The sequence below is a fragment of the Sceloporus occidentalis genome, unplaced genomic scaffold (genome assembly GCF_023333645.1).
Source record: "Sceloporus occidentalis isolate IW3139 unplaced genomic scaffold, rSceOcc1.0.p SCAF_50, whole genome shotgun sequence".
In the NCBI taxonomy this organism is placed as follows: Eukaryota; Metazoa; Chordata; class Lepidosauria; order Squamata; family Phrynosomatidae; genus Sceloporus; species Sceloporus occidentalis.
The window spans coordinates 2,809,185-2,837,054 of record NW_028317030.1 but is presented as its reverse complement, the minus strand read 5'-3'; the positions used below and the strand labels follow the sequence as shown (position 1 = coordinate 2,837,054).

Here is a 27,870-nt window from a genome sequence, read left to right as displayed (position 1 = left end):
GGGACTGTCGACACCAAACAAGGACACAGTGCCCATTTTGGGGGACTGAATTGTATGCAGTTTATACATGAAGGGGTGACGCATATACCTGCGCGCACACACTCAGCTACAGATACGCATCTAGAAACCACGGGACCCTGATACAAAGCAGCTGGTCTGTGCCATCATTGCCCCCAAACAACTTGTATTTGCCTTCTTTGACCCTCGCCCGCCCCTTCCAACATACGACAAATGTAAACACACTTACTCACTAACACACACTCCATCTCAACCCACTTACACATCCATGCTCACAAACACACACAATTATACATCCATGCTCACACACAAGTGCACGCGCATGCTCACACATCCAAGAACACATCCATGCTCACACATCCAAGAACACATCCATGCTCACACACAATTACACATCCATGAAACGTTCCCGCTGCCCTCACTGATCATAGAAATAGAACCTGTCTGTCTCTACAAATACCCCTGCACCAGCAGAAAGACCCCATGCGCCAAGCCCCCATATCACCCAACACAACAAGCAGTGTACTCCTGCTGCGCAGTGCATGCAGCTATGGTCTTGCCAGCAGGTGCCCCTGGGCATACAGTTTCATTCGATTTGTACGTTCCATCAAGGTTTGGTTGACACAAAAGGCTTTTTTTTTGCTGAAATGTTGTAGTCGCAGGAAACAAATCTCTTTCTTTCTAGGATTTCAGGCTTTTCATGGGGCGGTTAGCGGAGGGATTCCTCCCCGGGATGCGTCAATGTATTTAATATCCGGTACCTCTATGGGACGCCTGTGACGACCCCCCCCGCACCTTTCCACAAGGACTCTGCACCAGTTCTTAAAATGTTTATTTTTTATTTATTTTATTTTTTTGCGAAATATTACAACATACTGAAAACAGGCAGGATGCGGAGATCCGGTACGGGATAAAACCGACATCATCCAAACATCAGCAGATCCTACATGATACAAATACTTCGACAAAACACATACAATGAATATGCCAGGTTTGGGGCACATATGGAGTTTACGTCACGCGTCACGAGAGGCGCTCCGATAAGCCCCCGCGTTCTGCCTTTTGTTACATAAGGATAAGCATTTTAGAGAAAGCGTGTAATAAAAGCATTAGAGAGAAGCAAGAAACAAGTCAAAACGATGCATTTGAGATTATTTTAACTATTCATTTTCCAAAATACTAAAATGTCTTTAAGATGTTGCTGGATCACATCTCCCTTACACTCTTCATATCTGGAAGGGGATTATAGGAGTTGTAGTCCATCAACAACTGAAAGTCCAAAGTTCATTATCCAATAAGAGACTACTTTCTTAGCATCTCGTTCCCAAAATATAAACGAATATATTTCCCAGGTTGGAAAACCAAATGATCTCAGATCAGAGCCTACCCCCCCCCCCCCCCCCATTGTATTGCCTAGTTTAAAACCCTAATCACTGGTTTATAACCATAGCTTTAACCCCGGAATCTGTATTCTTAGGAACACGTCTTTTTTCCGCCGCAGCCCATTGTCTTGGTCTCTTTGCTCGTTTCTTCTGCAAACTGAAATGGATCGCTCAGAAATTCCTGCGGGGAAAAGATAAGAGAGAGATACACATGAGATAAAGTTCTTATTTACTGTTAGGCGGATACATTCTGGAACTGGCTGCCACCTGAAGTCCTTTGGCCGATTCGATCAATATATATATTAAAAAAAAAAAAGTTTGGGTGTGTTTCTGGATATGAAATGCGTGCGGGGTTACCAGGGGTAAAATAAGGGAACGCTGATCCAGGATGGGTCAGACTGTCTTGGAGTCCAGAAGGATTTTTTTCCTTTGAGATATCATTACCGTCTCTTTGGGTTTCTATTTTGCTTGCTTTGTGGAACTTCATGGAATTCACTGTATGTCTTTTTTTCAACCCAATTAACTAAGTAACGATTTTAAATGCACTAAGAATGTGTGGGTTTTCTCCATACATTATAAATTATATTACATAAATTTATTTCAATATATATATATCTATAGTCATTTTTGTAACATAACGCGCCTGTCTCGCGGCTCTCAAACATCTGAAGCCCATCATAGTTGGCTCTTACGCAGGTTTGGCCACCCCTGCTCTATGCCATCATGCACCAGAAGCTGAGCGCCGGGATATGATGTCATATCCATGGCTCAGAAGAGAGGATGATGGCCGGGGAGGTAAGTAATGACGAGAGGTTGGGGTACTGCCCTGGGCCAGGCAGCCTTTATAAGGGTAGGGAGAGAACTCCAGGACACAAAATGTATTAGAAAATGCTAATTGTGCCACATTTAGACCCAAATCTTAGCTTCCCGAAAGGCGAACCTAAAAACTAAATATCCCCAAAACACAGGATTGTTTATAAACAAGAAAAGTGCAAGCTTTGTGTGATTTTAATGAATGAGTTTAGTAATATTGTGACGGCAGCAGGTCCATCAAAGATCTTCTCATCACCCTTGTAGGTCCCCTGTTGTGTAAAGTTGGATATTTACAAGCAATGAAAAGTTCAAGAGACGAGGACCAAATCGAATAAATCCCATATAACGTTTATCTGACCTGCCCCGGGTGTCGTCGGGTTCAAATCCAGATTATCTTGTGATAATCACAGTTTGATTGCCATAATATTCAGAGAACCCTTGTGATAAGACTCCCCGGAACGCCCATTCTTGGTAATCTTTCTTAAAGCATTTATAGCCGGAAAGGGCCCCTTGGCAGCCCTGCTTTAATTAAGGTGTTCCTGCCACCTACACAACTTTACAACCTGAAAGGTATCGATTGTGATTGAGATTACTTGTTACCAAAAGCAAGAAACATGTAACTGGGTTGGATCGCTAGGACTGGCCGTACCATATAGGTGACCTATAGACCCACCTAGGACGCTGAGCTGCTTTTATCAGGGGCAGTCCTGGCCGCGTCCCGCAAGGGGTAGCCGGAGCCCAAAAATTCCCAGGTATGAGTCTATGTAGTGACCAAATGTGTAACAAAATTACACCGGTCCTCATGGAAACCTTGACTTTATTTAAAGATACGTTAACTGAGTCACCTGCATTCAAGCAGGGATATCAACCATAACATACAGGAAGCAAAAACACCAATTGTGAGTCTTATATGTGATCACAGCGGTATACGAATGATCCAATCAAGCTGAAAATGCTGACTTTTTGCTTTTGCTTTTATTGAAACATTGAGCAGAAATGTGTTTTTCATGTACATGTACGGTATTTTTAATGGTACAGTCCCAACAATGGCCAGCAGGTGGCAGCATATAGTCTTTTCAAAATTGATATTTGGGTCAAGTTTTTATATTGAGAGTTTTTTCGTATGCTTTTCCCGTTAAATATGATATCCTTTCCTGTGCAGCCATATTTATTTAACCCATTCTCTAACACGCTTCAACAGCTTCCGTTCACAAAGGCTCAAAAGGGACCACGATGCATTTTTAAGAATAAAATTAGATTTAAATACCTTTTATTATAAATACTTTCATCTGTTCTACTATGGCTTTGCGGCAACAAAGGTCCAGGAGTCTCCCTCTAATAAGGATTACATATGCAAGTCCTCTGACTCTTCCTTTAAATTTAGCATGCGTTTTATTTTCTCTCTGGCTACAGACATGTAGATAAAGTTATTAAACTATAAACCTACCTTTTGGGTGCCGCATTTTCTAGGACCGCTTCCCTCATTAATGGGAAGAAAGGAAAAATGATCCTCGAACCTGGAATTCTTCAAAATCGTGTATAATTCCTCATCCACCTCCGCAGCTTCACCCACCTAACGGAACAGAACAAAGTCATGCGCAGGAACTACGTGAATCAGACACCAACGTGTCACTGCCGGAGGAGCCGCTGCCTTTTTCGGTGAAGCAGGCAGTGCTTGCTTCACTGATACTTGTCTTTCAATAAAGAAAAGTGATTTCACTTAAAAACACGGCTAAGTTTGCTGTGTCTGTGAACACAGATGACGCAGATACATGTGGCCGCATGTATCCCGATACCGTGGTTTGGCACCAACTACATACGGTGACCTATTTTGGAGTTTTCTCTCCAAAATAGATATTATGAACATCTTTTCAGTTGAGCTTTTTTCTTTTCTATGCCGCCAGTAAACGTTTTAAACATGCCCCCCATGCCCTGTGCTATACCTTAAACGTATAGTTGGCATCAAACTGCATCTCCTCCTCACAGCCTGTGATGCCCCCGTTATAAGTAACCCGTCTCTTCTCCTTAGGGGCATCCTGCGGGACTTTGAACAAGCGGAAGGTGGCAGAGATTATCTTATAGTCACCTGAAACATACATGACAATGCATAGGGTTTATATACAAACAGTAGGACAGGCCAAAAAAAACCCGAAACCATATATATTGTATGCATGATTTTTTAATAGTAAATTACAATTAAACAATATTATCATTATTATTATTTTATTATTTTGTTTATTCCCCCCCAGCAGTTGCGGATATGATTTGCAGGAACAGTGGTTCATAGCATTTCTTACAATATATATATATAATGCACATTAGTATCGGTGTACTTAATAATCACATAATACAGAACGAAACCCCCCCAATTTTTTTTTTAAATCATATATTTAGTTAATGTTTAGTATGGAATAGGCAATAACGTTTAGCCATCACATAACATAGGACCTGACGTGACAAGGTAAAAAGCGTCGGCGTCCAATCTTACCGAGCTTACTTTCCAGTTCCGCGTTCACCGTGATGTGCCTGGCGGTGACCAGCCGAGGAGCGCAGAAACCGATCGCTTCCGCAATCTGGAAAAGCTCTTCCCACATCAAAGCTCCGCTGATCCCCTCTCCTGGAATCGAACACACAGGAGATCTGATAAAACTTGGGGGAAAAAGCCTTCGAATTGTTTCGTTTTAAGTTTAGACATTAGAAAGAAAAAAAAGAATATTAGCGTATAAATTGTTGCAAGTTTGGAGTTTATGGGGGAGTTTAGAATATTAAGACAAGCAAAGCTTTCTAAACACCGCGCAGGGTGGAAACATTTTAAGAAAAAATAAGAATCTGTCCTTTTTTTGTTTATTACAGTAAGTAGGTAATTCTTGTGACTTTCGTTAAGTTCCTGATCCTGTTTGCTTTTGATTGTTTTTCCAAGGAAAGGGGGAGATAAGGAGGATAAGGGCACGAAATTAATTGATATCCTGCCTCTGCCATCTTTTGCCACAGCTTCCCTAGAAAGCTCTATTCCCACACCTTTGAAAGTAGTATAATGCCTCAAACACAGGACTGTGCCAAGAAAACCAGGACTATTGGGAGGTATGACACACCCCTGAAGGGAGCATATTGGGGTTAAGATGTCAAGTTGGACAGCAGGCGTTACTGTCAGAGGCATGATTGCAATACATCCCTCGACCCACTGGCACTGAAGAGGTTAAAGACACGGGTCCAAAAAATCCACTTATTCCCCTGGCAGTGATGGGTTAAGTGCTAATAGTTTTTCTCCACTTACCCCATAAAACTTTGTTTTTCTTCAGTTCAGGTGTAAGACGCTTGTTGATGTACATATCGCTAAAGTACATTTCTCCTCCATCCTGGGAATAGAATGTTCATTTTATGTAAAATCTACCAAATCATCTATCTATCATCTATCTATCATCTATCATCTATCTATCTATCTATCTATCTATCTATCTATCATCTATCTATCATCTATCTATCATCTATCTATCTATCTATCTATCTATCTATCTATCATCTATATCTATCTATCTATCTATCTATCATCTATATCTATCTATCTATCATCTATCATCTATCTATCTATCATCTATCATCTATCTATCTATCTATCTATCTATCATCTATCTATCATCTATCTATCTATCTATCTATCTATCTATCTATCTATCTATCATCTATCTATCTATCTATCTATCTATCATCTATCTATCATCTATCTATCATCTATCTATCTATCTATCTATCTATCTATCTATCTATCTATCATCTATATCTATCTATCTATCATCTATCATCTATCTATCTATCATCTATCATCTATCTATCTATCTATCTATCTATCTATCTATCTATCTATCTATCTATCATCTATCATCTATCTATCTATCTATCTATCTATCTATCTATCTATCATCTATCATCTATCTATCTATCTATCTATCATCTATCTATCATCTATCTATATAGCTATCTATCTATCTATCTATCATCTATCTATCATCTATCTATCTATCTATCTATCTATCTATCTATCTATCTATCTATCTATCATCTATCTATCATCTATCTATCTATCTATCTATCTATCATCTATCTATCTATCTATCTATCTATCTATCATCTATCTATCATCTATCTATCTATCTATCTATCTATCTATCTATCTATCTATCATCTATCTATCATCTATCTATATATCTATCTATCTATCTATCTATCTATCTATCATCTATCTATCTATCTATCTATCATCTATCTATCTATCTATCTATCTATCTATCTATCTATCTATCATCTATCTATCTATCTATCATCTATCTATCTATCTATCTATCTATCTATCATCTATCTATCTATCTATCTATCTATCTATCTATCTATCATCTATCTATCTATCATCTATCTATCTATCTATCTATCTATCTATCATCTATCTATCTATCATCTATCTATCTATCTATCTATCTATCTATCTATCTATCTATCTATCATCTATCTATCATCTATCTATCTATCTATCTATCTATCTATCTATCATCTATCTATCTATCTATCTATCTATCTATCTATCTATCTATCTATCTATCATCTATCTATCTATCATCTATCTATCTATCATCTATCTATCTATCTATCTATCTATCATCTATCTATCTATCTATCTATCTATCTATCTATCTATCTATCATCTATCTATCTATCTATCATCTATCTATCTATCATCTATCTATCTACCTATACATATAAACATTTTATTTATATAAACAATAACATTTTATAAATATATAAACAATAACATATATATATATATATATATACACACACAATTTATTATTATTATTATTATTATCTTTTATTTATATAACGCCAAATATTTACGCAGCGCTTCTTACAATAGATATATTCAAGGGGTCTGATAAAGACGAACCGATACATTAGGTGGAGGGAGCCCGGCTCGCAAGTTTACAATCTACACATATAAACAATAACATTATATATATATATAAACAATAACATTATATACATCAGGTGGTGTAGTGAGACCCCCCTAGCGCATGCGCAGAATGTATTCCTGTTGGTTTCAGAGTCCAGTTACTGTTTCAGGCGTGCTTTGTCTTTAACCCTTGCAGCTACAGAGTGCATTCACCTGTCCGCCGGGACCCTCTTGGTGCTGAAGAATTATCGGTTATTTTGTGTTACCTTCAAAACTCTGTAAGCCTCTTTCAGAACCGCCGTCTTATCCGGAGACAGGTTTATCACACAGTTCGATCTGCAATCACAGAAAGAAAGACTGCAGATAACAGATTGCTAAACGAGGCTTATATTCCTGTATTGTGTTTCATCGGAAAATAATGAGGACTTCTTACTTGATATTTCATGGTGAATGGGTTGGTGAATGGGTTGGTGAATGGGTTGATGAATGGGTTGATGAATGGGTTAGTGAATGAATGAATAATAATGCGCTGCAGCATGGGGCGCTGATGGCCAGAGGACGGGTCTGGAAGGAGCCTTACTGTGCCAGGGCCACTTTTCTTCCCCAGACTGGACACGGCAATCATATACTGTACATTAATGTATACGAGGGCTACTCCTTCGGCCGGATCAATGGCTAAACCCAACAGAGTCCATCAGCCCCTGAGACGCGCTTGAGTTCCACTTAAAACAATAGTCTTCATATAACTAAATGACTATAATAAATACGTCTTACATTATAATATCAAACATCCCATCCTCTAGTTTGGCAGCTTTAAGATCCTCGATATATCCAGTGATGAACTCCACGTTGGGTTGTTGGTAGCCGAATTTTTGTGTGTGGTAGTCAATATATCTTTGAGCCACTTCCACCTAAAAGATAAAAGAAATAAAGCTTACGGCTAATCTTATTTTATTATAGCAGACGTCCGTCCAAACTGACTAAAGCGAGCTCATATATCTGAAAAATAGGAGGAGAAGTCGTAGAATGTTTGATTTAAATGTTCTTGAATATTTCATCCAGTGGGCAAAAAAAAAAAAACAAACATGTCGGGAGATCCGGACTCGTCCCTCATATAACAGAGAAAATGTGTTTCTGGATGAAATACACTTCAGTTTTTAAATCATTCTATACGCAGTTGGTATACAAAAAAATCTTGTATGTATTTTTAATATTAAGCAATCTTTTAGGCAATAAAGCCATGAAAAACTGGAAAGGACTCGGGCAAAATTGGGCTACTTTGGCAAAGCGGCGCTAAGCAATGTCTGGCCGTATAGTGTGACGGAACCCCAATATTTATGCTTTAAATATGTGGTTTTTTAATGGTATTTGCTGAGTAAGCACTTTTAACTCTTACTTCGTTTTCTGTATTTATTGGTCATTATTATTCTAGCAGCGACCCCGGAATCTGCATGTGTATGCCTTATATCCTTTTGCTCTCCAGTTAATATATATTTTTTTGGTTGAAATACTAATCCGCACCTGTTCCTCCGTCATGTCTATCCCGATCACTCGTCCTTTCTCTCCGACCAGTTTGCCCAACATATAACAGTCTCTCCCGCTCCCGCTCCCCAGGTCCAAGACGCTGCAGCTCTCCAGGCATTCTGGGGCAGACAGTCCGCAGCCAAAGTACCTAATTACAGAAAAACAGAGTTACTTCCTAAACGCAGAAGATACAAAATGCTCTTTTTTGTTATTCCACGACGAGCCTCAAACCATTGCTACTTCTTACATTTCTAGCAAAAGGTACCCAGACGTGTTTACCGATTTAATGAAAAACAAATAAAAAAAAAAACTGTTCTTCCTACACAGAAAATCAACGTGACTATTTCTGCTGCTATGGCAACAAAGACTGTTAAAATCTTAATATAATACAGTCTCAATATAGTCCCACCAGTATATAAAAGAGGGAAAACTGATACGTTTATGAGAAGCAGTATGGTTGGTATTTCTAATGGTATATTCAGTAGCCAGCGTGTTATATTCAGCAGAGTTGGTGGAACGGCAGCTTTAATCACGTACAGGTTCTTGAATTCTGTACCTTGACGACACATCTTGATGGATGTCTTTCAACGCATCGCTCAGGTGTTTGGGTAGAGGCTTTGCCGGAGCCGCGCAGGCACTCGTTTTCAGGTCCTTTGTGTCATTCAGACATTTCCCGTAGTAATCCTGACAATATAATTTGGGAAGTTTTATCGCCTTTAAAACCAAAGCTCGGAGGCGCAATCGTTTCGACAGACGTAAGAATCCCGGTGGGTCTCTTAATACCAGAGCCACCCATTCACAGCCCAACTTTCTACCTAGAAACTGTGTTCCATCCTGACGGAGTGGTAGATACATGGCATAGCTTCCCGTCATAGGTGGTGGATGCTAATACAATAAAGGGAATTTAAATATGCATTCGACAGGCATACGACTCCTCAATCTAAGATAAGATTCATTACTGATTAAGGTGGTCTTAATGACCACCAGCAAACTCACGCTCGCCCCCCGGCGGTGGGGACTCCTACTCACTAATACCCCCCAGGTCTTGTTAGGTGGGTATCTGGTCTGTATAAGTAACCTGTCTGGATTCACATAACACACAGTTTTAGGTTATTATTGAATTCATTCTTTTTATCTGTATTATCTGTAGGCGTTGGGGTTATAATTTTTTTCTATTGTTTTCTGGCAACATTTCTTATCATTTTGCTATAAAGTTACAGAATTCATGATTTTTTCTACTAAATTTGATTTATGATTCGCATTGAAAGAGAAACCATTTTTTTTACAATATACCTCTAGCTTAATACCATTTTTTATTATTTTATTTGACTTTTGGGTGGCTCTTTTTTTCTAGAATTCCTCCCGGAATCCCCGCGGACTCGTGTGTATATATATATATATATTTATTTTCTCTATATATATATATTTACTCGGATGATAGGAGTGGCTTTGCTTTTCCTCCAGCTCTGCGTTCCAGAAATAAGTAATGTGAGCCGCGTCACGGTGACAGGTTTGTCAGCAGATGGTATTCTATGACCGTGTTAGAGAAAGTTCATCAGGTTCACGTCCGGAGGTCACGGGGTTCGTTTCTTACGTGACTCGTTACGCTTAAAAAAATCTGCCAGGAATAAACCCCTCTGTACTCATAAGTGGTAATGCCATACGAGCCGACCCATCTATGGGGTCCATGTAAGAGCTCGTACATTATATTACTATTTTTATTTTACGTTTATACCGTCTGATCATTTAACTCTATGCACTGAGTTTCTCGGTTTGCTACGGGGGCTCCAGAATTTTTTTTTGCATAGGGCCCCAAAAAACTTTTATCTCATCGTGTACCTGAACAAAGCATTTGGAAAGAGAAGAATACACTTTACAATTCAATTTACAAACAGAACTAATACCGTTTCTAGGGCTGTAGGACACTAGGAAACCTTCTCAGCTCTTGGGACATAGGGATAGTTTACATAAAGAAGGAAATGTAACGGAAAAAAACGTTTTACAATATTGAGAGAGTTGTAGATGAGTGGAACAACCTGTCAGCAGAGGTGGTAGAGGTTAATACAGTGATGGAACGTGCATGAGCTAGGCGTATGGATATCCTAAAAATAATACAAGAGCTGAATGGTTCTTATTTGCCGTAAAATTGGCTGTTGGTGAAATTCTAGAAGCTACGGATAGGAAGTAACTCGTACCTTGACGTCGTCGTAGGTCTGATGGGCGCCGGAGTCGGACACGACGGAACTAAATATGAAAATAGAAAATAAAAGACTCTGTCAGTGAGGACCGAGGAGGCGCAGAGGTTCTCAAAGGAGCTTGCAATCTAGATCAGTCTAATTTCGCCCACCCCATTCACACTGTGTTAATTGGTAATTAAAGGGACAGTACCATCAAATGTTATCAAATGTTATTTATGCGTCGAGAGGATTTGGCCTTTTAATGTATAATTATATTGTATTTAATCACTAAATTGTATATTTTTTTAAGGGACATTAACAGTAAGACAGAACAACTTCTAATTATTATTCATTGATTTATGTAGCGTGACTGAGGCCCTGAGATTGTGAACAGAAAGGCGGGACGAGAACCAGGAAACAAAAGTGTCATGGAGGCCAACGTTGCGAAGGGTATGAGGAAGAAGGAAGAATCCACAAGGATTCACAAAGGGTAGTGGCCCTTGGGCTTAGAGTACATTGTCACTGTAATAAGAGCGGACTCAGTAGCGCGTCGAGTGTCGTCCCAGATGCTGACAGGATGTTGACCCCATCGGCCATGTTTTCCAGGACACATATCATTTTTACATATTGCTGACCAGCCCAGATAAAATGCTGCCCTGGAGTATGGAGGATGTATATCTGACTTATTGGTTCCTTTCCATAAGTCTATACATCCCACATACTGCAGGGCAGCATTTTATCTGGGCTGGTCAGCAATATGTAAATATTATGTGTGTGCTGGAAAACATGGCCGATGTGGTCACCCTAGTTGACAAGGCCGGACTGGCCTTCTGGGACACCGGCAAATGCTCCAGTGACAGATATGCCCAGCCATACACTACGTGAGAGTAAACACGCAGCATGCGGGCACGCGTACCCAGCCGTCGGCCGCCTTTGCATCATCGGGTAAAGGCAGCCGCTGGCCTGTAAATTGCCGGGGCTGCCCCGTCGTCGCCAGTCCGGCCCTGGATGCTGAAGAAGCTTGGAGGCAAGATGGAGGACAGACTGGGTAGTTGTGTGACAGATTGGTAAGGTTGTTAAGATGGGCGTTATGGTGGCGTGTTTGAAGAAGGATGGGAAGCATCCAGAGAAGATGGAGAGAGTCAAGATGTTATGGTAGAAACAAGAAGGGAAAAGAGAGAGATTGGGTGAGAGGATAGGTGATTGGGAGAAAGAAAATATGAGATGTGGGTGCAGGAGGGAGAGTGTGGAGGGTTTCATTGCCTAATTGTTTAATATTAAAAGAGAGTTACTGTGAACGGGGTGGGCATGACTGGGTGTAGTAGTGAATTGTTGTGAGGGAATGAGGAGATGCGGGAGATGATTTGCTTGGTAAGGGGTAGAATGCAGGAATCTACAGCCATGTTTAGCAGTTTTGGAGCAACGGTAAAGATGTCTGCTTAGTGTCCTGTGTCTGGGTTGGAAACACAAACATCGTGACGTGCCGGCTGCAGTTGGGGCTACTTTCAAACGTTCAAGAGTTGTAGAGAAAGTTGCTTGATGACAAGTAAGCGATGAGATCTCTAGATTGTGAGCTTGAGAACAGGACCCTCTCTAACTAATATAAATCGGTTTTTATCTTAGTCTGACCGCTTGAATATATGGACTGTGAGAAGCGATGCGGAAATTGTTGGCGCTTTATAAATAAAAATATAATAAATAATAATGATTTAGGAGACGGGAGAGGTCCTAGATCATGGAGGCTTGCTGGAGATTCAGAGGGTGAAAGTCTCTGGTTGGGAAATTTTGTTTGGAGGCACGGGACAGATCCAACCCGTCTCTGGCAGGAAAGCGATCCTATGGAAATACATAGGATCAATATCATATTAGACACTAAGTACGAGATGTGAAGGGCAAAAAAACTTGGAGGGGGGCAAATAACTGGGAGGGGGGCAAATGTATTGATGAGATTCTAACGAACGCTTTTCATCTCAATGCGGTAAAAAAATAGTTATAAAAATACAGAGAGCCCTTAATATGCATTAGGATTATTTAGATTATGCATTTCGCTTTCCTTCTTAAACATACAGGCACATAGCATGTCAATTCTACACAGTTCTGCTCCTAGGTTCCATTTCCCATTCTAAACAAACTCTCGATGATCTTTCCATCCATAACCAAAGACGAACAATAAAAAGCATCTGTTACCTGTCTGACATTTCGCAGGGTATGTGAAAAGCGAGTCGGAATCCAGATCTGTAATGGAACGTGCCGGCGTCCGCGGACGTACAGAATGTTATAGAACGCAGAGTCTAGAATTCCAAAGGCAAGTCCGATAAGCCGCATTCTCATTGGTTCTTGGAAATTCCCCTCCCTCTCCGCCTCAATGTATAGCTACTGAACTTTGACTCTGGAAGTCACACCAGTTGCATAGCTTCATCCAGACTGGTAAATTCAGCATTCCGGACATACCCTATAGATACAATAAAGCCTGAACGGCTGAGAGAGGGTTCTATAGAGCGCCGGTGCTTTGTTGGCACAAAGGACTCATTCACTGGTTCTACATGACAGGTTGGCCTGGATCTACGTCTCACTATTCCTTTTCTTCTATATCACCATGGCGATGAGGGAGCATTCAAGAATACAAAACATTTTCCCCCGATACCCACAAACAGAATCTCCTAAGTAAAAATAAAAATATAAGTTAGGATTCTTGGCGAGTCTTGATTATATATTTCTTTGTTGTTCTCCTTCTTCCGTCGCTAAAGGGTTATGGATCCCTGCTTGTTAGTTTACAAATATTTATTTTATTATAATTATTATTATTCCACTTTTTCTGTTTTTACAAAAATGGCACCTCAATCATATATACATATTTTTTATTTTTAAATGCAATTTTTGTCCTATTCAAAGCTAATCTTTCTTCTCGACAGCTTGTTCTATTATTTAAATAATCCAGGTTTCACTTACGTCTTGAAAGTTCACTAATGCGTTAAAGCAGGTCGTTCTAATCTGCGATGGGGTGGATGGGATGCGAACGTGGAAGCCCATTCCGCTGCTTGCTATACTTGTATTTGTGTCACCTTGTCTGCCATTGTGTAAATATTCATGATGTCGCAGTGTAGAAGTGTATGCTTTGTCACAAATAAACAAGAAAATATCTGTAAACAGTATTATAATCTCATGTATCTTGATGCCCACGGGGGGTGGGGGGGGGCAGCATGGGCTATAGTGGACTGTTGTGCAGTAGGGGTAGGCTTTTTTGGCGGGTATTTAGGGGGTGGAGTTGGGGGTAGATTATTTGAGGGGCTGTTTTCTCGTGTTAAGGAACCAATTTTTTGTGGTCAGCTTACCTGTTTGCGTGTCCCACCCTCCCTCCTCTTACGTTGGTGCAGGGGTGTACCTACAGTATTAGGCACCTGGGGTGGATCCTGTATCCGGCACCCCCCTACACACACACACACACTTTAAAACTACATAGCTTCTTTAATTATATACTAAGGCAGACTGACGGTGGTACAGCATAACTGTCATCATTATATACTGAGGCAGACATTGACAGTGGTACAGCATAACTGTTATCATTATATACTGAGGCAGACATTGACAGTGGTACAGCATAACTGTTATATTTATCGGCGTATGACATAACTAAAATATGAAGCTGAAACCCTACCTGCGTGTTATACGCACGGTATATCCTTGAGCTGCACGGTGTTAATGAGCCGCGAGGAGCTGCACAATATTCCCTTGCACAGCTCTCTCGCGTGCCCTCTCTGATGCCGGGAGCTGGGCGATGACGTCACTCCGGCCCCGGCATCAGCACAAAAAGTAAAAGGCTGGAAGATAAAGAGGACCCATACCAGATCTCCCAAAAGGTAGGGAGTCTGGATGGGCCTCTCAAATACTGGCAATATTGGCAATATATAAAATGAATGTGTGTGTGTGTGTGTGTGTCTGTCAGTGAGTGTGTTTGTCAATATTTGTGTGTCACTGAGTGTGTGTCTGTCAGCTTTGCTGGCTCACTGAGCTCCTTCTTTTTGCATCACTATAATAAATGTTATAATGTAATAAATATTATTCCAACATCAAGTTCAGAGCTTCCAAGTCATTGAAATTTATTTTTTTTTACTCAGATTTCCTTGTTAAAATGAAGGTGCGTGTTAGACACCAGTGCGTGTTATACGCCGATAAATACGGTATATACTGAGGCAGACATTGACGGTGGTACAGCATAACACCTATCACTACATACTGAGGCAAACGTTGACGGGGGTACAGCATAACACCTATCACTATATACCAAGGCAAACATTGACTGGGGTACAGCGTAATCCCTATCACTATATACTAAGCCAAACATTGATGTGGTGTAGGCCTACCACTTCAGTGTCTGGCTAAGCATATAGCATATTGCACCGAAATGAAAATTCTGGACCGAAACGTAAACCGAAAATTCGGCATTCACTTGGCCGAAACCAAAACCAAAAATGACCCCCCACCTTATTAAAAGTAAGTAACACACCAAAGTTGTGATTGATTAACAGCAATCACAATCATATCATGTCCAGGCATACCCAGATTCCAGCTGTACTTGGCATGATAGGAGTGTGATTGCTGTTAGCAATCATATAATATTGATATTGATTTTTTTGTCCAATTTTGGTGTGTTAAGCAGACGTTTATTTAAAGTAACACACCAAAATTGGACAAAAAATAGAACATAATATATATATATATATATATATATATATATTTATTAACAGCAATCACACTATCATGCCCAGGAAGCCAGTACATGCTGGAACCTGGGCATGATAGGAGTGTGATTACAGCCTCTCTATGCCATGTTATCCCCCGCCCACACACTTACACATCCATGCTATCACACACACTCATTCACAAACATTCATATACTCATATTCATGTAATGTCTGGTATAGTATATAGTGATGGGAGTTATGATGTACTTTAGAGCATAACTTCCATAATTATATAATAAACAAGACATTGGCAATAGTACAGGCTACAGCATAACACCCATCACTCTCACACACTTACAACAGTCATGTAAAAACCTAAATTGAGGATATTTAAAAAATATTTTACAAAAAATATTTTAAAAAAAAGTTCAAATAAACTTAATCTATGGGTTGTGGTAGCCAAACTTCTGACATTTCTGCACTAATCCAAAGCCACGGCCTGCCGACTCCCAGACGGAACGCAGCATGGGGGTCACATAATGTAACGCGGTAGTAGCCCACCACGTGTGAGCGAAGGACAGGCTTGGGCTCTGCACAGTTTGAGTGAATGAGTAAGCGTGCGTTAGTCTGTGTGTAAAATGTGTGTTACTTATGGTGGTGGTGGGGGGGTGCTGGCCCTTCCCTGTCTAAAGTTCACAGATAAGAAATAACTATTTAGGATAACATGACTAAATAAAACAAAATCACACAATTTAGTTAATTTGTAATTTATTAAATCAGAAAAATTACTAGTTAACATAATTTACGATCACACTGTATATGTCTATAAGCGGATATTTTATAAACGCTGCCGCTTCAGTTCAGAAAAGGTAAAAGATGTTGACAGGATTTCCCCAAAAGCTGTTGTCCAGAAAGCCGCTGTTTTAGGCATATCGCAAGAGGTCCCCCGTCAGGCCCCCTCTGCTCTATCCCATGCCCATCAATTTCATTTCTATGTTTAGTTTCTCGATCACCCAAATGTTCCCCGTTCTTCACAGATTCACTCGTACGTCTTCTTGCTGCTCAAGGAAAGGCATTGAGGGCATGCGCCATGCGCACACCTGGCAGCTATCCGGTTTGACCCGGAGTCTCCGGGATACTTTCCTCCTTCTCTGGGCAGAGGAGCGACATTTGGTCACCTCCATTTCCCTCCTACTCACTCACTCACTCAAGGCTCTGTGGCTACCCTCACCCCATGCATGGCTAGTGCTGCCTCGACAGCTAGCCCCACCCCCACAAAGCCACTCCCCCAGAAGAGGAGGGGCTTCGAGTAGCCAACCCTTTAAAGCTCCCGGGTATAAGCATGAGTCCGAGAAACGGATGTGCCAAGAGGCAGGCAGCAGCAGCAGTTGTTAACAACACAGCTTATCTGAACAAAAGGCACCAGTGAATATATATTACCCATTATACGTTATCTTTTAAATTATTATATTGACTTTGATTCCTTATTGTCTAAAATATACTGAACGGAATCTTGCTCTTATTAGTAAAATCTGTTCATGTCTTAAAGGGAAAGAATTAATGAGGTAATAATGTCCCATGATACAAAGTAAAAAAGTGAGATATGGGGGTTGGGGTGGCAGCTAAATGTCCCATGATGCCTGAAAAAAAAAAATGTTAATAGTTACGACAGACAAAACTATGCATCACATCTAGCAGCAACCCTTCGGTCCACAGCAGCCCCCAGGACCGGGGGGTTTGGTTCCTTTGCTCATTTTTTCGGCAAGCTGAAACGGGTCGACGATGATTTCCTGCAGATGACAATAAAGAGCCATTTTATAAATAATACGTTTCCCCACTTCCTTGAATCAAATTATAGAATTATAATTAAATCGTTTGTCCTTAAGAAACAGCTCCGGACTCATCAAGGTCAGATTAGAGGAATCAAGCTCTGCATGCTTATGGAGAACATTCCTTTCTCCCCCGATTGAACAAAAAGTTCTATTTTGTTGCTATCGTTCGTGATAAAATACAATTTAACGCATCCATCTGGATAAAATAAATGTTTATTTATGAAGACTCTGCACAATGGGCCGGTTACAAGGGTGATCTCCCCAACCGGCCTTTTACGCTTTGGAAGCTGTGCTGGCTACATACAGCCTCCATAGACTTCATTAAAAAGTGCACAGCGCATTGGAATGTGACATCATACATCATACCCCGGAGCGCCATTTCTTAAAGTTGTACAACCTAGAGACTCTATCATGGCAAGGAGGTCTGTACGGCAATAGACCCCCTTTTGGAGTTCTTCCGCAACAGGCCAGAGCCTTGGGGAGTCCAATGGGATGACTTCTCCCCCATTCCTCCAACTGAGGGAGAGGGTCTGCGCCAAGGCTCCTCCCTGTCAACTACTACGCCAGGCCGGGCTACCGCTGCGGAGGGCCAGGGTAACGCTGGACCAAAGAAGAAGATAGAAGAAAGAAGAAACAGAGAACAAGAAGCAGAGCGAAGGAGAAACGAAGACAGTAGGTAGCAAAACATCGACAGAGAGTGGGAGAAACATTTTTTCCCCACTGAATTTTCTCCGAACCGAAAAAGGCTGTAAACAGAATTCACTGTTCGAAGATGAATGGACCAAAAACGAAAAGTCAAGCCTTAAAAGTCAAGGCTAGGAGTTGTAAGCGGACCAGTTAATTATTTTCTATCCAAGGGAGCTGGGCGACTACAGGCCAATGGAGTGTTTTTCTCCCGGGCTCGGGGGCCGGACTGGGGATAACAAGGCAGCCCTGGCACTTTAAGGATGGTGACCGTCAAATGACCTAAGACATGTATGCCAATGGACCGGCGTCAGGCAGCGGCCCACTAGAAATGTGCCCGTCTGGCCAGGTGGCCACTCAGGCCTGATTGGGCTACAGTGATTGTGTTACATTTGCCACAGAGCCGATCTAATGTTCATTTACCGCTCAGAAGAGCGAGAATTGATTTTGTTTTTAAAGGATTGCGGACGAGAACACCTTATGTACCTAATAAAGTATGCTATTTATACCAATGTTTTATATGCACGTTACATTTGTGTATCTAGCGCAGGGCTGCACAAAAACGGCCCCCAAGTGCTGCAAACAGCCTACACATTTTGGGCACCCCTGCTTGAGTGCAGTTCATACCTTTATTAAAGCACTTATTTTCTGGCAAGGATACGCAGAATTTCTGGCCTGTATGCGGCCCTGGTGGACCGAAGTCGTGCGGCCCTGATCTACCGAATGACTTGTGAGCTGAAAATATCGGGCCGGTTCCCATAAGAAAGACTCTAATAACTTTTTTTTTCGGGCCGAGGGTCAGCCGCATCCACAACAATTAGTATTAACCCCTTGTGGCACAAGGATTTCATCTGCTGCTGAGATATTGCTTAAGGACAAATATAATTCAACATTTAAAGGGTTCTTCCGTGAGTTCAAGGTTTGTTTGGGATCAGATACACGTTACAGTCACAATAACAAATTCCGTCACGGCATCCTCGGCGCGCAGCGAGAATACACGGAAGAATACAAAAAGGTCCAAACTAACCTTCTTAGGCCGACATCCTCCAGAAGAGGCGACGTCTCCAGAAGGCTGGAATAAAAACTCATCGGAAAATCTGGAATTCTTCAGGATGCCGAATAACTCTTCATCCACCTCGACCACGTCTGCTTCCTGAAAGAACCACAGGAAATAAAAAATAGTCATCTCGGTGACTTTGGACCAAACGACAGATTTCGTACAATTCCTAATATCCTCTTTGCATTCCGTCTCTGTTACAGCACCCCCTTCCTTACAGACATGTTCTCTGGGTCTTATACGGTGCAGGGAAGGGCTGGCTTGTGGGGCATAGGGACAATTGCCTCGAGACTGGTCCAAAATTGTTCACAAAGGGCCATTCCGACCTGGAAAGGCTTTTTCTGAATAATTTTGGAGCGGTGCAGGGAGGCAGGAATGCAGCGGGGTCACACAATGCAAGCAGAAAGTGAGGTAAGAAGGTGAGGGGATGAGTAAGAGGGTAAGGGAGTATGTATGTATGTTAGTGTGAGAGTGTATGTATAAGTGTGCGTGAGTGTAATGAAGGTGTATGGGTGAGTGAGTGAACATGAATATGTGTAAGTGTGAGAGAGGGACTTTGTGTTAGCGTGAGTGTGTAGGTGTATGTAAGTGTGTGATCGTTTAAGTATACGTACACGTGAGTTTGTGTAAATGTGTAAATATGTGTGTCAGCACGTATGTGAGTTACAATGACACGACGACACAGCAGCAATCCAGCAAACGCAGTTTTAAATATATTTAGCTTTGAAGATAAATGAAAAAAAAGTCTAAACATGCATATTTTTTCAGGATATTTCAGTACTGGTTTTGTTTTATCTGTCATTAACGGGAAAATATTTCTGTATCAGATTCTATCTGAAAGAGAGACCTCAGAGGTCCTGAAAGCTATGTGTAAACTGCCTATGTGTATGTACACATCATTGTGAAATTGCGTACCTTAAATGTATAGTTGACATCAAATTTAATTTCATTCTCATAGCCGGTGACGCCTCCGTTGTAAATAACCCGCCTTGTCTCCTTCACGGCGTTCTTTGGGAGTTTAAACAGGCGAAAGGTGGCAGAAACAAACTTGTAGTCACCTACAACGCAAGGGACAAAACTGTAACAATCAAAACTTTAAAGAGACATGACATCTATACCAACGAAAAGACTACAGTCCTCCCATAATCCAACACTAGAGGGTGAAAGCCTAATATAAGGAAGTTTTACTTTGTCGAGGGGGTGGTAGATAAATGGAACAGCCTCCCAGCAGAAGTAGCGGAGGTTAATAAAAGTCAGGGAACTTAAACATGTATGTATTTCCAGCCCTGTACATACATGCACAGTGCCGGCACATGTGAATATTTCACACACAAAAAATCAGTGTGTTATCTGCGGTTTTATTTGAAACATATTCTTTTTGGCAGGCATGCCTGTCTCTGCATATTATATAAAGAAGTCTCAAGGTTAAGCAAGGTTTTCAGTGGGCCCTTTCTTCCTACCCACGTACATAATCCAGATAGTGTCTCAAGGTCCTCGGTTATAGTCTAAAATATTCCAAATTAGGGGGGAAAAAATTAATTAAATAATCTGCAAAGGCAGCTGGTCGGCTGCTTTTTCCAATACCTCGGTATTCCATGGGAGGTCTAATGCTTACAAGATAAACATGCGGGAAAAGCGGTGGGAGGCATGCGGGACAAGTGGTGGGACAAATTGTCGGATTTAAAGAGAAACTGTAACAAGTGAGATATAATATAATCTATTATTATTTCTTTTTTCCATTTAACGTCATTTTTACGTAATTTACGTTTATATTTTACATTTCATGCAAATGCCGCTCCATTTCCTACACTCTTTTGCTGGAGACCATTCTGAAATCCTACTGTCTGTCTAAGCAGAAGCCGTATGATTATAATAGACTCTATCTGCATTCATTTAGCAGACGGTACGCGGACCTCTATTAGTGTCCACTTACAACCAAGTTCCACATAAAATGGCTAAACAGAATAGATTTTTAGTTCATAATTTAATAAGTCGGTCATCCTGAGGATGACCGAACATTCTGACCGACTAACTCACCAAGAAGTTCTTCCAACTCCTTGTTCTCGACGGTGATGTAGCTGGAAGTGACGAGACGTGGAGGACTAAACCCGATCTCTTCAGCAATCTGGAAAAGGTCCTTCCAGTACAAGGCTCCGCTAATACATTCCCCTGCGACACAAAGTATATCGTATATGGAGAGCTGGTTATATATTCCTGGTGCCCGGTCTGAGACGTCTCCCACAGCGGGGAAGTAACATGCAGAGAAATTCAAGAGCAAAGTCAACCCAAGAGGTGGCCACGCTAAAGCCAATGGAGACTTGGCCAGAGATAGCAATTTACTTAAAGGGAGTAACTTGTTGATGGAATGTTCATGGTTGACAGAGGGGTTATATGACTACATTATCAGTTCAAAGGCGAGCAGCCACGGTCTGAAGTATTTCCACTTAATTTCATGTAAGAAAAGACCACTGAGATCCCAAAAGACTTGCCTTTTTTCTAAGTTGGCTCGTTTGTAGGTCCTACCTACGCATAAAGACTCGATGGTGCGTTGGGGGATTGCTTTCACTTACCCCAGAGTACTTTGTCTTTCTTCAGCTCATCAGTAATTGTCTTGTTTGAGTACACATCGCTAAAATACATCTCTCCACCATCCTAAACACACAAAAACAGCAGCTTCTTATACACTATTCCATCTTAATTACAAGATTTAAACATTAGAAATGTGTGTCGTCTATAGCGGCGGAAATAAAAATAAAATAATAAAATATCAAATAAATATGTTGCAGGAAATGGTCGAGGTCTTTTTTAGAGGGTATTTTTGCAGCTATTAAGATACATAAAGATAAAATATATGGATATTCTTAACGAGAAGCTGCCGGGGGCAACTAAATAAATACCCTATAACCATCCAATGCCTCTTTCTCCCTCTACAACCCCGATGCATGTTGGCCTTTATTTTACAATATCCAGAAAGATACTTAGTGTTCCAGATCTAGCCTTCACAATGATTCCATAATTCATTCGCTTGGACTGTGTGCGTTCTGATTAACTGTATAAATCCCTAAGCCTTGTCATTAGTCATTTAAAGACATATCGATTGTTAGAAATTTAAACATTTTTATTGTTTCTACGTGGAAGTAGAAGTAAAACAGTCCATCTTCTATTTTAAATGAAAAAATGTATGCTTTTATCCAAGTATGTTAAAAAGTTTTTGCTGAATGACACTTTAAGTGGAACGGCAGCTTTAAAAGCTATTAGAAGAACTAAATTAATGTATTCATTAGATTTATTAAAATTCGAATTTGAGAAAAACAATAGACGTCAATTAAAGGGTACGCGGATAATAAAGAGGACATTCTGGGCAGCAAAAAGCTTATGGAAACAAGCTACTAATAAAGCGCTACAGCAGGGGCGTCCAACCTGCGGCCCTCCAGCTGCTGCAGGACTACATCTCCCATAATGCTCTTTGAGCTAAGGGGCTGGCTGAGGAGGATGGGAGATGTAGTCCTGCAGCAGCTGGAGGGCTGCAGTTTGGACGCCCCTGCGCTACAGAAAGGAGAATGAGAGGTTTGTGAATGTGATGACATCATCAGGATGACATCATCTGCATACTTTACCTTTAACACTCTGTGTGCTTCACTCAGCACAGCTTTTTTATCAGGAGAAAGATTTATTACACAGTTCGATCTACAATAAACACAAAAAACAACAAAAACAAAAGGATTAACCTTTTCTAGTCTTTTAAATAGAATTAAAACAGGGCCTGCTTTTAGGCAGGAGAAAAATATTCCACCTGTTTAGAAAATACCTGAATACAAAAATAAGCCAACAGTTGATTGCACAGATCTGTCATTTTATTCTTATTCAATACAAAAGTTTTTTGGGTTTCTGTGGCAACAGCCTATCAATTGCCTACTTTCGTGTCACATGGCAATTAAGCCTTCCCATGAAAAGAAATAAGAATGAGAAAGAGTTTTAGCATGAATTGAGGAATTACTCAGTAGTAAAGGGAATTATGTTTCTAAATTCTGCATTTAGTTAAAAGCATGATTAATTCAACCGCGTAAGTGGAACAGAACCTTCAAGAACAAAGGAATATACAAAAAATATAAATAATTTGTAAAGTTCCGCTACCTACATTATTATATCAAAGCTGTTATCGGTAAGGTTCGCAACCTTTAGATCTTCAATATAGGCCTGGAAAAATTCCACATTCGGTTTCTGGTAGCCAAATGTTTTTGTATGATAATCAATGAATTTCCGTGATACTTCCACCTGAAAGAAGAAAAAAAAAGAGAGAAAGTGGAATATTGGGTTTGAAATAAAACTAACTTTTCAAACAGGAGACTTAAGAGGGGCCTCCTCTGATCTAGTGCCAGGTCCACAAAACAGAAAGTTCAAACACTGAACATCATACACGTTCTACGGAGTATGTGAATGAGACATTCTCTGGTATGTTTCATGCATTTAGTAAAGGCAGCCAGGAGCAGGAATCTCATTCTCTCACTTTGACAATTCCTGATTTGAATGCAGCTTCTAATGATTATTTGTACGTGGAAGAGCACTTTTAGAAGTTCAGGCACTGAATGCAGCAGGACCTCAGCCCAACTATGTTCAAGTTCCCAATGAGGTCGAAATGGACTCAACTGAGATCAACACAAGAGACATCCTATATTTTAGTGACCGCTACAAACAGAGCTTGGGTTCCAGATACCCCAACTGCACAGATATCATAGTAGGACATCAAATACCCAGAAAGATACTTTCTTTTGAAGTCCATTGAAAGTATTTGGCCTACAGCACCTGTTCCTCCGTCATGTCTATCCCGATCACTCGTCCTTTCTCTCCGACCAGTTTGCTCAACATATAACAGTCTCTCCCGCTCCCGCTCCCCAGGTCCAAGATGCTGCAGCTCTCCAGGCATTCTGGAACCACAAGTCCGCAGCCATAATACCTAAAGGGTGCAAATGCAGAAGGGAATTGAGAAAAAAAAAACAGATTAAGTTCTGGTTAATTAGGATGAACTCAGCCAAAGCTTTGTTGCTACAACTCTACAAATTCACTATTGTCTAAGTTAACTAGGTCCTGACTAGCCCAGCCAGGTGGACTTCCTACGGGATTTCATAGGGATTCAGGTTTACACATGGTCCTTGTAGGAACCCAACAGCGAACCCGATGCATATTTCTACTGAATTCCACTGAAATCTTCCCATGATGTGGCCATAATATCCAGGACCGTGCAGAATTATACAGCCTACCCTGGAGATTGGCAACATTATTACATCATTAATTAAAACATCATAGTAAATGGCCCGGGTTTTACGGACTAGTCACTTTTTGGTTTTTCCGTACCGCGAGGAGACTTCATCATGAACATCCTTTAGCGCATCTCTGATGAATTTTGGCAAAGGTTTGGACGGGGTAACACAGGCGTTGGTTTTCAAATCCTTAGAATTTTTCAGATATTTTCCATAATATTCCTGATGAAGATAAATGGATTTAATTACTCATCGGAATGCTGGGTCTTAATTCCATCGGCCGGACAGGGAGGCTGATGGGAGGCATTGTCTGAGAAACCTTAACTATTACTAATGTGTGTCGGTATCTCATTCATTAACAACGACCTTGTAATGGACCTCCTATGGTATCTCAAGAGCAGATAACGTTCAAGGGCTGCCCAATCTATGGGAGTACGTCGGATATTAAAAATACTGCCCCGAACCTTTGAGCGCACAGATTGTTCATCAGAGATTCCCTGCTTCACGTGGTTCTGACCTTGACATCCTCATAAGTCTGACGACCTTGCGAGCAGCAGCTGGCTTCGGCAGAGCTAAGGAGAGAAAGAATGTTACGGTTCAGAATGTTCTGCATCCTCTTTTTTAGGATTAGAAGGGAAATAAGCTGGTAGTACGTATCGTGTTAGAAATATATAAACCACGGAATAATCGTTAGATGAGACAAACCTTCTGCTTGTGGTTCTTCTCTGTAGATTGGGTCGGGGGCCCCGTAGGAGTCCTTCTAAAAAGGGTAACCTGGGTGCCAGGAGCTTTCTTTACAGAAAAGTCAAACATTTCAAAAACTCAGAACATACACAGGGAACTGAGATCCCGGATGTGAAGGCTCCCCAGTAGGGTAATCTAGAACCCCAATCGCCCCTCACATGCGCAACATGTAATTTCAGTTCCGTCATAAACGTTTATCAGTATAACGAAGGTTACTCCTCTCTATATCATTATCTTTATCAGGTACATAGTCTTAATGCCACCACCTATCCTATTATTTACACAAAATCAAGTTTTTGGGGGGTTTATTTGGGGGGGGGTGTAATATTAAATATAACGTTTCACCAATACACAAACTAGCCAGTGGGCAAGAACCATGTGTAAGTGAAAAGTGGCCCACTACAGAGTGACCCTTCTCAATGACAGCTTAACTTTAACATGAAGACTTCTCTGGATCACTGACCTACATATGGTCCCACAGCACACCTAACCCAACCACATGGACAAAACACATATTCCTTGGGTATAAACGACATGGTTCATCTGGAGCGCACCGAAGAACACAGGGTCTATGTAGTCATTGTCAGTGACATCAAGAAGCCATTGACCAACCCAGTTCCCATTTATTAAAGAGTATATGACTCTTTCCTCTCAGAATATATATATAATATGGCACGCATGGTGTTGCCTCCAGCTGGATACATGAACCCCTTGTAGATACGGGCAAGTTTAAGATTGTGTGGTCCTTCACTAAGTCCTTGGTTTTGGGTGCCAAGATTTTGTGCGCCTCTGTCACAGCTCAGGCAGGACTCGGTTGTGAGACCTCCGGAAATCACATTACACCCGGCGATCAAAAGTCAGATACATTTCTTACTGTTACGTTAATTGGTATTGGATCAGGACCCTGAGGGGCCCCTAGGTATGTGTAATACATGTCACATAAAGTCACCCCGCTGAACACCCACTTCCCATCTAATGTAGCCTGTACAGCTACTGCAATGTGGCAGATTACCTATCAGTGCACAGGGGCCCCCAGAGCTCAAGGACCCCTAGGCATGTGCTTGATGCACATAATGGATAATCCAGCACTGGCTAAAACCATGTTGAATTCAACTATTCAGTTCAACTATTTCACTGTACATTACGAAGGGCCAACCCCAGTGAGCTTCTCCAGGAACATGGGCTAAGCTGGCCCTGCACAATGTATAGTTAAAGATCTTATGTAACTATTATGCCTAGATATCGCCCCCACATAAACAATCCATAATGAAGGGCCAACTCAGCACATTTTGCAATCCAGCTATAAGCAAAGTCCAGGTATAACGGACATTCATCATGACGAGACACTTGTAATACTCGCTATCTCTATGGACATTATATACATATAAGTAAATAAATAACCCAAGTAACCTTAACAAAGGTTAAGAAAAAAAATAAAAATCCCAGATTACAAAATCAGGACACAGGAAGCTACCTTATACACAAAATAATACAATTGGCCAGATGCATTAAACACTCTAAAAGATTCATATTTCAAGAGACAGGATGGAGCTGCAGCTTCTCCCTAACATAAATAGCCATTAATTTAAAGTTTAAAAAGTTGAAGAACGCATATTTAAGAATGTGCAAAGTACTGTAATGTGCATTATTTGGCGGTGAGGCTGCATGGGGCAGTGAAATGACAGATCTGCTAATGATTATTTGTTAAACACACCAGAGAGCGTAATCAGCGTCTCATGTAAGTGGAACAGCATCTTTAATTCTATAGCGCACCAGAGAAACGCATAAATAGGCCATCTGCAGGTTCAAAAAACAGATATTTTCTCATTCTAAAGGGAAGCCGCAGCATCAGGAATATCTGGGGCTGATGTGTAGAATGGGATCGTGGTGCACAAATGTTAAGTGGTCTTTTCACCATAGCAACTAATGCAATGTTCCAGCTGATTGGACCATTTCACTGGTTGCTATGGTGATTAGAGGACTTTTCAAACTTTGCACTAGAATCACTTTCTATGTATAAAAAATCACTTGTTATTGCCCTGTAGGCAATAGATACCTTATATACAAAAGCCACGTGAAACTTAACCACCCAGCCCAGGAATTTAGTACAATACTCATGTTCTGTCTTTAGAAAGGGGATTTAAATCAGACATATATATTCTGAATTAAAAAGAAATCTATGTCAATCAAATAGAAGCTCGTCAGCGTATATTTACGTCCTTTACACTCAGATCAGGGTGTTATAGGTGGATATTAGGCTAAAAACGGCATTTTCTGTACATCAGTGACGTGTCATACTCGCTATACCATAAACAAGTCCCTTTATTTTATTTTCCGTTTAGTATATAGATATAAATCAGGATCCCTGCAAAATGAAAGCAAAGCCACTGTTTTTCCTAAACTCTTAATTTAAATATAAGGACAATCTGCCATCAAACTATAACTTAAATATAAGGCGGAAACTCACCTGCAGTGTGACATCTTCAGTGCCTAATTGAAAAATGGCTGCGCCCGTACATCCCATCATGCCTCGCTGCCTGCAGCCTATGGACTTTGCACTAATTTGCATGTCCCCGCCCAGTTTCCTGCGCTAGCGTCTCTGCGGATCTTTCTCTTGCAGAATAGAGACAGGAGGATCGTAAAAGCGCCTTTTTAAATAACTTTACGTTATGTGCGCATTAGGATAGACTGCATTGTACGCAGAAGTGTCACGTGCTCTTTAAATGTACATCCAAAAGACTCATATGGATGGCGATCAGT

General features: G+C 40.9%; 2 protein-coding genes across 2 annotated transcripts; both read right to left on the bottom strand.

Moving 5' to 3' along the window:
* Window positions 1–1,491: 1,491 nt before the first annotated feature.
* LOC149288644 (arsenite methyltransferase-like) lies at window positions 1,492–16,719 on the bottom strand. The gene is made up of 12 exons (XM_089491365.1): window positions 16,636–16,719; window positions 14,526–14,671; window positions 10,872–10,920; window positions 9,233–9,360; window positions 8,674–8,824; window positions 7,927–8,063; window positions 7,419–7,488; window positions 5,488–5,569; window positions 4,702–4,830; window positions 4,157–4,299; window positions 3,661–3,786; window positions 1,492–1,581 (listed from the first exon to the last, which is right to left on the bottom strand). The coding sequence occupies exons 1-12, from the start codon at window positions 16,717–16,719 to the stop codon at window positions 1,492–1,494; spliced, it is 1,335 nt and encodes a 444-aa protein (XP_089347491.1).
* A 507-nt stretch (window positions 16,720–17,226) lies between these two features.
* LOC149288643 (arsenite methyltransferase-like) lies at window positions 17,227–27,591 on the bottom strand. Its single transcript, XM_089491363.1, has 11 exons — window positions 27,578–27,591; window positions 24,884–24,938; window positions 24,461–24,588; window positions 23,912–24,062; window positions 23,247–23,383; window positions 22,726–22,795; window positions 21,679–21,760; window positions 21,146–21,277; window positions 20,024–20,166; window positions 19,079–19,204; window positions 17,227–17,325 (listed from the first exon to the last, which is right to left on the bottom strand). The coding sequence occupies exons 1-11, from the start codon at window positions 27,589–27,591 to the stop codon at window positions 17,227–17,229; spliced, it is 1,137 nt and encodes a 378-aa protein (XP_089347489.1).
* Between the last annotated feature and the right edge of the window lie 279 nt (window positions 27,592–27,870).

What these genes read in the sequence shown, in the direction of transcription:
- LOC149288644 (XM_089491365.1), bottom strand. Translation starts at nt 16,719, where the DNA reads ATGGAGGTGACCAAATGTCGCTCCTCTGCCCAGAGAAGGAGGAAAGTA. An exon ending in ATGCCAACTATACGTTTAAG is followed by an intron (nt 3,787 to 4,156) that starts GTATAGCACAGG and finishes CTGTTCCGTTAG; the next exon opens with GTGGGTGAAGCTGCGGAGGT. An exon ending in GAAAATGCGGCACCCAAAAG is followed by an intron (nt 1,582 to 3,660) that starts GTAGGTTTATAG and finishes TTTTCCCCGCAG; the next exon opens with GAATTTCTGAGCGATCCATT.
- LOC149288643 (XM_089491363.1), bottom strand. An exon ending in CATGATGAAGTCTCCTCGCG is followed by an intron (nt 24,063 to 24,460) that starts GTACGGAAAAAC and finishes TGCACCCTTTAG; the next exon opens with GTATTATGGCTGCGGACTTG. An exon ending in AACAGCTTTGATATAATAAT is followed by an intron (nt 22,796 to 23,246) that starts GTAGGTAGCGGA and finishes TGTTTATTGTAG; the next exon opens with ATCGAACTGTGTAATAAATC.